The sequence below is a fragment of the Gossypium hirsutum genome, chromosome A04 (genome assembly GCF_007990345.1).
Source record: "Gossypium hirsutum isolate 1008001.06 chromosome A04, Gossypium_hirsutum_v2.1, whole genome shotgun sequence".
Taxonomy (NCBI): Eukaryota; Viridiplantae; Streptophyta; class Magnoliopsida; order Malvales; family Malvaceae; genus Gossypium; species Gossypium hirsutum.
The window spans coordinates 84,250,806-84,262,136 of NC_053427.1; the positions used below are offsets into that span (position 1 = coordinate 84,250,806).

General features: G+C 35.1%; 1 protein-coding gene across 1 annotated transcript; it reads left to right on the plus strand.

The window, feature by feature from the left end:
• Positions 1-9,576: 9,576 nt before the first annotated feature.
• Positions 9,577-11,105, plus strand: LOC107886571 (vacuolar iron transporter homolog 4). The gene has a single exon (XM_016810570.2). It carries the CDS (start codon positions 9,658-9,660, stop codon positions 10,327-10,329), a length of 672 nt encoding a protein of 223 aa, XP_016666059.2. The 5' UTR covers positions 9,577-9,657; the 3' UTR covers positions 10,330-11,105.
• The last annotated feature ends 226 nt before the right edge of the window (positions 11,106-11,331 follow it).

An 11,331-nucleotide genomic window follows, 5' to 3' on the forward strand; every position in this document is an offset into this window, starting at 1 on the left:
CAACACAGAACTCTTAGCTCCCCCACCTCTCTCCTCAACCCTCAGTTTCCGCTTGTTTCTTTCCATATCCATTCATACGAAGTCCTCACGCTTCCTTCGACCTTACCTTATCCATGTGACGCTTCCTCGAACTTCCCCATTATTTTTTTCAAAACAGAGTTGTCAACCATTTCATTCATCTCTCGTTTTTACACGAGGCCCTAAGCATCTCGTCTTTTTTTCCAAAATTAAGATTCCTCATCCCCTTTCACTCAATGCTCGGGGTTAAGGCGTGACTTTTTCAACTTCCTCCTTGTGTTCTAATATCCGGTTTGCTTATATGATATTATCACTTTTAATAAGATTTTATATTTATATTTATGTTTTTTTTGCCTATTTATCCCAAGACAAATGAATCCTATTTTATCCCGGTTTTCTCTTGTAAGTAAGGTTACAAACCGCTAACTAGAGTTGTGGTCCGATCCGAAGATCGAAAAGTGGAAGGTTTTAAGTAAAAATATAAGTTTGAAAAAGAGTTTGGACAAAAAATTAGACACATTTTTTAAATGGTTCGGGCCTTAGGTAAGAGCTTTTCAACCTTGGCTTGACCTGAAAGTATCGATACCCTTAACAAAGTATCAAGACCCTACCTGATATCAATACCGTTCTAAGGTTCAATGTTTTGAAAATTAAAGAAAAATTGCCTGAGTATTGATACCCTCCCCAAGGTGTCAATAATTCATAGCAACTATCGATGCATTCCCTATTATATCAATACTATAGGCTTTAATATTGACTAGGTCAATATGGGCCCGGGTTTAACATATATAATCTAGGTCGGGTTTAGATAAAAATTTAAGCACATTTTTCGGAATGGGCCAAACCCGGGCCTATCAATTGGACCTAAAATTTTGTTAGGGTCCGATTCATAAACAATTCTACTTCTAGCTAAGGTTATTGAGATATAATTTTTGTTTACCTTAAAATAAAAATAAAAATAAAAAAAACAAAACAAAAACTTAATTTGATAGAACTTAGAATTATATTTTTAAGAAAATTGTAGCAATGCTAAAAGTAATACCAATTGTTTTAGATACTAATGAATAATAAAGATAAACATAACGATATGCTTATGAAGTTTGGTTTCTCTACCTTTGCGGGCCTTATCCAAAAAGATAATCCATTATCTTAACACATCATACAATAAACGATTATAAGTTCTAACACTCACTAGATTAATAAACTCTTTTTTTCACTTAAGATCTAGATCACTATCTTCTAAGTTTTCTTCCTAAAAACTTAGTTTGTAAACCAAAGTGACTTACTTGTTTACTTACAAAATGCACTTTGAAAACAAGTTCTAAATAACATAATAAAAATTCTCCACACTCTTTTACCTACACAAGCCTTTCAATATATAATTGTTTAAGGTTTGTTACAATAAAAATTAATTACAATCAATTTTCCCATCAAAAGGGAAAGATTTTAGCACTCCACACCTGACCAGATCATTGGGTCTGAATATGGGATACCACATTCGTTGCCAAAATAACTAGAATTAGCTTTTCATTCAAAATCAACACAAACATCATGTATTTTACCATATTATACAAAACATTTATATTGTTTATAAACATTTACAAGTCCTTTTAATTACTTATAATCATTTTTAAATGAGTTTTAGGTGTTCGGGATAAAGTTTGGATCTACAGAGGTCAAAACAAGTCAAAAGAGGGAAGGGACCCTGTTTTGATATACTTGTATCGTTGGAAGTATACCAGTAGAAACTCCTGCTACTGTTCATTTCTTGCTATTAGCTTATTTGTACCGATACATTTGACCACTTGTACTAGTAAAAGTTTGTCAGGACCCAAAAATTACCCCAGAACTAACCTAGTCTGATCCAAAACAATACTAATTCATTTAAACACATTATGAAACACTATAAACAAATTTTAAACATCATTTCAAGCATATTTAGCACCTTGAATCACATGTTCACAAACATGTACAAAACCTTACTAATATCGTGCATCAAATTCACTTACTTTGCAAACAAACAATATCTTAGACATATTATAAACATGGAAAATTAGGCATACATATCATCATATCCCTAGTGTAACACATATACACATCACCATACATATATGATTGCATTCAAATTACAACTCTTTAACATGATAAGTACCAAAACATCAAAATAAGCTCAAAGACTAATCTATGACACTTGGTACACTTACTATAAAACATATCAAAAGTTATACAAACTTTGTTGAGCTGAGAATTGAGTCCTAAATGTTGTTGTACTTCTCAAGTCCTCGAGCTCTAACGATACTTTTGTATGAAAATAAACAAAATCGTGTGCTAAGCAATAGGGCTCAGTGGTACTAACATGATTTGAAAACAAAATAAATCAATGCATAATTAAGTTAAACATAGTAAAAGTATACTCACCTATCATGAGACAAGCATTTAAACATTACTTTAATCAATTAACACATCAAGCTATAAATTGAAATCAAATCATGAAAGCATGCATCGGGATAGGCTACTCATCTAAGGCAAAGCACGAACTGGGATAGGCTACTCATCTAAAGCCTTTGCCTTTCTATTATCCTGCGACGTCCCGATGTCACCTTTAACTACATAAATTGCATTTTATTTATTTTAGTCCCTATAAGCCCTAATATCCGAAATGCTTGTATCTTTCGATATTTAATGTCAAATCTAGATCTAATTTCATATTTATTTATTAGGGACCTTGTACTTTCAATCTATAGCAAAATTTTCTAACAGATTTCAAACTATTAAATTTAGCTATAAAACTAACTAACGAACTTAGTTGAATTTCTAATTAAATCCAACATTTTTTACCACTTTCTAATATAATCTAACCTCATAATTCATAAATCTATAACTATCAAACTTAACCTCACAAAAATCCTTTAAAGGCAATTTTACATAGACTTGATAATTAATAATTTTAACATATGGGTTTGCTTAATCAAACTCAATTAATCATAATTCTATAAAAAATTCAAAAGGAAGACATGTATGCCTTATGAATTTTTGGATCGATTGAGCTAACGAAACTAAAAAATCCCCCCCCCCTTTTTCTTCCAAGCTATGGACGGCACAAAGATGAAGAAAAAGAAAAAGATGACTACTTTGTTGTCTCTGCCTCACTTTGTGTGTGTAATTAGCGAATTTAATCATGTTTAATTAACTACCTGAATGGCCATGGTTTTAATTTATTAAACATGGTGAAGATGAACGGTTTGGATGATTCTCACATGTTATCTCATGAATGAAAATGGTTAAATAACCATTAAATCCCTCGTGTAATGCTAGTTAAGCCCTCATACCTTTTCTAAATTAAATTTCAATAACGATCACATTTTTTCAATTTAATCCTTGTACTATAGTTAACAATTTTTTCGATTTAATTACTCGAATGTCCAGTAATACATTTTCATACTAAATATGTAATTCCTTCTATTCATAATTCCATATACTAAATTTACAAAATTGAGTTTTGAAATTGTATTTTTTTACACCGATTAAAATTGGGTCGTTACAAAGATAATCTGGCAATGTACATTTTTTATTCCACAAGTAACTTGAAAATTTGACAAGTGTCTTTTTTTAAAAAAATATTTATTTTTTAATATTTTACCATAATAAATCTCTTAACCGTACTTGTGAAATCTAAAAACTCCATGGTATTTTCATAAAACTAAGGAAACATAACGTTCACGATTCAAATTAAGGCTGAAAACCATTGATATTACTTTTTCTAACACTGACGATAAATTTCTATTTACAGGAAAGAAATAAATCCAAATGTACAAATAAGAATAATAAAATACTTGAAGAAATCAACTCATATAATTCTCTTAAGCAAAACATCAATATGGGCATTATCAGACGGTACTGCATCAGATAGAAAATTGCTGCTGGATTTTGGGAAAGCAAAGCATAGCATAGCATTTCCATTACAGGTTCATACAAGTTTAATTGTCCCACTAACACGTATATGCACTCAACTCAGCAGGCAAATGCGTGTGGCTTTGTCTTTATAAATAGCCATAATCAAAGCTTTCAAACATGTGGACCACATCTAGCAAGCAATCTGGTTTTCAAACTTGCGTCTGCAAAGGGGTTTAGGGTGTTCAAAGTTACGGCTTCAGGTGGAGGCTGGGGGGAGGGGGAATTAGAGATCCATGATCGAACGTGGAGGGATTAGGTCAGTGGGCGTTTTCCGATCTTGTAGCGTTGGACGATTTTTGTCAACATGATATATGCTTTTATTTATCGGAAAACGCTCACCTTTTAGTTTTGAGAATTCCCCATGGCTCAAGTTACATTGTTCCAACAAATAAAAACATATATCATGTGGAACGGTATGACCATGCTGTTCTCATTGGACCCTAAAAAACATGATCCAAAGAAACTTATTAGGTTTTTTAGGCTTTTCTTCTTCTTCTTAAGTATAATCTCCCACTTTCGTGTAAAAATTGCACTTTCTTAATATATCCTCCCTTTACAAGTGATCTCTTAAACTCTCATCAATGCTTTCTAAGTCAGACATCCACAAGACCTTCCACTACCTGCCATCTTTACAATTTATACTGTGGAAATTGTGTATTTGGTAAAATTTTTACTTGTATTTTCATTCGTTCAATGAATGTATTTATACAAATTATAAGAGAAGAAAACTGACTAAACTGACTATTAACAAACTAAACTATAGTTTGTTAATTCTAACAAACTTTGACTATTTCGACTAATTAAATTAGCAATATACTAATTTAATATACTAACATCCCCCTTCAAGCTAGAGAATGTATATCCAACATGCCTAGCTTGAACAAATTTTCTCGAAATGGAGCAGTAGCCAAGGATTTGGTAAACATGTCAGCCAACTGATCTTTAGAAGAACAAGGCAACAATTGTATCACACCAGTTGAAACTTTCTCCCTTACAATATGACAATCAATCTCGATGTGTTTTGTTCTTTCATGGAATGTTGGATTAGCAGCTATCTGTAAAGTAGAATTATTATCACAATACAATCTTGTTGATGAAGAAACTGGTTGATGAAGATCATCAAGTAGATAGTGCAACCATTGAATTTCACAAGCTGCTGCTGCTAATGCTCGATACTCAGCTTCAGAGGATGAGCGAGACACTATGGTTTGCTTCTTTGCTTTCCAACTAATAAGGGAGTCACCAAGAAAAATACAAAAACCGCTTATAGATCGTCTGGTTTCTGGACAACCAGCCCAATCAGAATCACTAAAGCCTCGAAGTAGCAAAGAAGAAGTTGCTGAGAAAAATATTCCAGAACTAGGAGAGTTCTTTAAGTAGCGCAATACATGATGAGCTGCCTGAAGATGCAACACAGTTGGTTTATCCAAGAATTGACTTAGCTGCTGAACTGCAAATGAAATGTCTGGTCGTGTTGATGTAAGATAAATGAGTCGACCAACCAGCTGTCTATAGAGTGTATTATCAGCAAGTAATTCACTGTCATCACTTCGCAATTTTGAGCTTGATTTGGTTGCCATTGGAGTTTTTGCTGGTTTACATTCCATGAAGCCACTATCAGTCAAAATCTCAAGACAATACTTCCTTTGAGATAAATGAATTCCTGCAGTTGACCTTGCAATCTCGAGACCAAGAAAATACTTAAGCTCACCAAGATCTTTGATTTTAAATGCCTGATCTAGAAAACTCTTAACTGTAGAAATTTCATGTTGATTATTACCAGCCAATAGCATATCATCAACATAAACAAGCAAGGCTGTAAAAGAATCATTTTCCTTTTTGACAAAGAGAGAATGATCAAAGGAGGATTGTTTGTAGCCAAGGGATAAAAGAGAAGCTGTAAGTTTGGAGAACCATTGTCTGCTAGCTTGTTTTAAGCCATATAGAGATTTTTGTAATTTGCAGACTTTGCTCTTGTCTGATCCTTCAAATCCAGGGGGCAACTTCATGTAAACTTCCTCATTCAATTCACCATGTAAGAACGCATTATTGACATCTAACTGCTGGAGAAACCAATTCTGAGATGCAGCTAAAGCAAGAAGAAGTCACACAGTAGTAATCTTTGCAATCGGAGAGAAAGTGTCAAAATAATCAACACCTTCTCGTTGTGTGTATCCCTTAGCAACCAGGCGAGCTTTGTATCGCTCAATTGAGCCATCAGCCTTATGTTTGACTCGAAAAACCCATTTGCAACCAATTGCTTGCTTACCAGGTGGTAACTCAGTAATAATCCAGGTCTTAGTTTGTTCAAGAGCAGTAATCTCAGCTTGCATTGCCTCTCGCCAATGTAAATGTTTTACGGCTTGTGTGTATGTTTTTGGTTCGATAGTGGCAGTAATGGCTAAAGTATAGTGTAAATGTGTAGCTGAAAGGTTTGAATAGGAAAAAGTTTGAGTAAGAGAGTAATTATTACCTGGGAGAAGATTGGTACCAGCCTGCAGAGAAGAGCATTGATAATCATTCAAATAACGAGGTGGTTGTCTGTTTCTTGTAGGACGGGTTACATTTGGAGTTGGTGGTTCAATATTTATGGGTAGTGGTTCAATATGTGGTTCAGTATTTGTGGGTGGTGATGGTGTTTCAATAGAAGAAGATGAATCTGATATAGGTTCATCATAGGTAGGAGAGGAAGCTAAAACTGGTAATGAAGGTGATGAAGGAGACAAGGAACTGTGAAGAAATGGAAAATGATGTTCATGAAAGGTTACATTTCGAGAGATGAAAATGATTTTGGTATCTAAGTCAAAAAGTACATAACCTTTAACTGTAGGTGAAAGGCCAAGAAAAATACATGTTCGAGAACGAGAATCAAATTTATGCCTATGAGCTATTAAAGTAGATGCATAAGTCAAACAACCAAAAACTTTTAGAATAGAGTAATCTGGTTTGGTTTGGTGAAACTTTTCATAAGGTGTAAAGTTGGAAAGGAGAGGTGTAGGTGTTCTATTTATGAGATAGACAGCATGTAAGACTGAATATCTCCAGAAATATTGAGGTGTATGAGAATGAAACAAGAGGGCTCGAGCAACATTTAAAATATGTTGATGTTCTCGTTCCACCAAGCCATTTTGTTGTGGTGTTTCCACACAAGATGTTTGATGTATGGTTCCTTTAGAAGCATAAAAAGAAGGCATAGCAAATTCAGAACCATTATCAGATCGAATCACTTTAATTTTGGCTGAAAATTGGGTCTCAACCATTTGGAAAAAATTTTGAATATGTTCTCGAACTTCAGACTTTGTTTTTAAAAGAATAAGCCAGGTATAACGGCTGTAATCATCAACAATTGTCAAGAAATATTTATGGCCATTAATAGAAACAAGAGGATTAGGGCCCCAAATATCAGCATGTATAAGATCAAATCTCTTTATTGAAACAGAATTGCTTATAGGAAAAGAAAGCTTTTTGTGCCTTGCCAAGTGACACGTTTTACAAGCTGAATTATCAAAAAGTTGTAAAGTAGGTATTTCTGGTAAAAGGAGTTTTATTCTCGAGTCTGAAAGATGACCAAGACGAGAATGCCATACATCTGTAGTAGGAGTAGCAGTAAAGGTTGTAGTAGAAAGGGTAAAAGTTTGAGATGGATAGTCAAGTAGATAAAGACCTCGATATGCTCTAGCTGTACCAATCATCTTCCAGGATGGGAGAGCCTGTATCTTGCAAACATTAGAATGAAAGGTAAAACAACATGGCAAAGTAGTAGTAAGTTTGGTTACAGAAAGCAAATGGAAGGTAAAAGCTGGAATATAAAGAACATCATGTAAACATAAATGTTCATGAAAAATAACAGTACCAGATATACATGCTTCAAGTTTGGTACCATTAGGTAAAGTAACAAGGATGGGTTTAATATGTTTATATGAGGCAAAAGATGATAAAGAATAGGTAATATGATCAGTAGCACCAGTATCAATGATCCAAAAAGGAGTTAAAGATATACCTTCAGTGGTAGCAAGAGTAAAGTGAGAGTCACGGATAACATTGTTGGTTAAAGAGGTAGAAGAGGGAATGGATGGAGAGGGTGATGGTTTGAGTAAAGCAAGAAGCTGAGAATATTGCTCTTGAGTCAAAGTAAAACCAGAATTATTAGATGAGGAATCACTTAGTGTTGAAGTAGGTGGAGGCTCAGCAACATCATCAGAATAAACATTGTTGACACGAGCCTGACCCTTTGCCCTGTATCCATTATTATAACCATTCTTGCGAAAACATGTTTCAATTGTATGACGAGGCCTTTGACAGAAAATACACCATCTTTTGTCAACAGTTGAAGAAGAAGCATCAAATCGCTTAGTAACAGCATTCACACTAGAGGTATTATCAGAGGAAGACAGATTATTAACAAACACCTTTGAACTTCCAGTATTGAACTGTCTTTCTTGTTTAATCACCATAGAAAAAGCCTTATTAATGGATGGCAAAGGATCTAAAAGCATAATCTGAGATCGCGCACCAGTAAATTTATCATTAAGACCTTTAAGAAAGTGAATCACATAGTCATCATCATGATAACGCTTGATAGTAGTCAAAACACCACAAGAACAAGGTGTATTGCAAGAACAGCGAGGAAGAGGCCTAAAATGTAACAACTCATCCCAAAAAATCTTGAGTTCAGTAAAATAGTCTGTAACTGACCGATCATCTTGCTTAAAAGATGAAATCTCATCTTGCAAATCAGAGATTCGATAAACATCACCTTGAGAAAATCGTTCTCGAAGATCATTCCAGATATCAAATGCAGTATTAACCCAAAGAACACTGCTAAAGATGAAGGAACTGATAGAGTGATTAAGCCAAGAAATTACCATGGTGTTACATCGTTCCCAAGCAGGATAAAGAGAATCAGTGTCAGATGGTACTGTAATGCTTCCATCAACAAACTGAAGCTTGTTCTTCGAGAGAAGTGCAAGACGCATTGCACGAGACCAAGAATGATAGTTGGAACTATTGAGAGCTGGTGAAACAAGTATAAGCGAAGGATTTTCATTTGGATGCAAATAATAAGGACTGGAAATAGGAATTGTAGGATCAGAAAGCTCAATCGTTGATGAATTAACAGGCATAATGGAAAAAGAATCCAGGAAAATGCCAAGAAAATGCAGAAAAGCAGAGAAAATGCGGAAGAATCTTTAAACGTCTGATACCATGTGGAAATTGTGTATTTGGTAAAATTTTTACTTGTATTTTCATTCGTTCAATGAATGTATTTATACAAATTACAAGAGAAGAAAACTGACTAAACTGACTATTAACAAACTAAACTATAGTTTGTTAATTCTAACAAACTTTGACTATTTCGACTAATTAAATTAGCAATATACTAATTTAATATACTAACATATACCTTTCTGAGTTAATTACAGGCGTTGATTCATGCAAATATTTTTAATTATTAAGAAATGTACCAAAAACTGATGGGAATATATACATTAAATAATGGAACGTGTGCCTTCCACACTCTTTTGTTTATTATGTAATGGCCTACCTATTCATTGTGAATCCACTCACACCATTGCAGATTTTTTCTGTATAAATTCTATCCATCAAAGGCGTGTGCCCTCCACAAGCCTTCCTATCTCACTAATATTTCTATTTCTTACTTGAATATTCTTGTTTTTGTTCACCATGGCTTCCTCGCAATCTCTTAAACTTCCATCGCTTAACAACGCTGAAATACCCGTACACGTCATACACACTGAAGAAAACCAGATTCAAAAGCCTGCTGTTGATGAATTGGATTACTCCCAAAGAGGACAATGGCTTCGAGCTGCTGTTTTGGGAGCCAACGATGGGTTGGTTTCCGTTGCATCACTAATGATGGGTGTCTCCTCAGTTAAAGAAGACGTCAAAGCTGTTATCGTTGTTGGCTTTGCAGGTTTGGTCGCCGGGGCCTGTAGCATGGCCATAGGAGAGTTTGTATCTGTATGCACCCAAAGGGACGTAGAGATAGCTCAAATGAAAAGAGAGAAGCGAAAGGGGTCATCAAAGAGTGATGAAAATGATGAGAAACTGCCTAATCCTGTACAAGCTGCCTTGGCATCGGCTTTGGCTTTTGCAATCGGTGCGGTGGTTCCGCTATTGGCTGCTGCTTTTATAAGGCAGCATAAGGTGAGGATGGCGGTGGTTGTTGCGGTGGCTAGTGTGGCTTTGGTGGTGTTTGGAGTGGTGGGTGCTTTGCTTGGGGGAACTCCTATGGTGAAATCTAGCGCAAGGGTGCTTGTTGGGGGATGGATGGCGATGGGTACTACTTTTGGACTCACCAAGTTGATTGGATCCGATCATGGGATGCAATTTTGATTTGCTTCGCTTTGCTTTTGTTGTACCATTTTGTGTCTTCCTCTCAAACTTGCATCATGTTTATTTTCATGTTAACGATTAAACTTGTTTGTCTGAATCATGCATGCCAATGTCAATTGGCGACAATTGTGAAGTTCAGTTAAAGTTTTATCAATAATATATAGGATTGATCATCATAAACATTATCAAATATTAACCTAAGTACGTAAACAATCCACCAATTTAAGTCCCAATATTTCCAAAGCCTATCAGTAGAAGAACAGCACCAAGAAATAGCCGCCCGAGAATCAGATTCAGTGATGAACCTATACGCAGCATTCCACCTAGAATCGATAACCATCTGCAATGCTTTAATAATTCACCTCAACTCTGCCTCATTGGAATCCAAACTTCCCAGCAGGCGAGAGAATAAAGCCAAAATTTCACCTGGTCACATAGAACTCCATTACAACCAGCAGGCCACGGTTTCCAATGTGCCGCTCTATCAACATTAAATTTAAGCACACCCATGTATGAGCAAACCATTTAATACCACTCCTGGAGCACTATAGCCAGAGCAAGGCAAACACAGTCTAGGATTCACCCACCACTGAGATTCCAGCACCATACCTCCCTCTTTCGAGGCTTTAACCTAATAAATCGACCGAATCTTAGCCAGAAAAATAATCTCTTCGACCGAAAGTTTTTCTTATTGAAAACTAGCTCATTACGAGCCAACCACAGAGACTATACGAAGGAAGCACAACACAAAATCCACCACTGTTTCAGCAATTAGCTTGAGAAGCAAACATTTTAGCACTGCCAAATGCAATTCACAACATTTTAGTAAAAGATACATTAAATTAATCAATCGCTTTATTTATAAATTATAAATAATTATTCTTTTATCTTCCCGTGAATATAGTAATTTTAAATAATCTCTAGTCTCTGATCAAACCCACTGGACCTAGACATCTTTACAAATTCAATCCTTCATATATATTTTTGCACATTAACTTAATC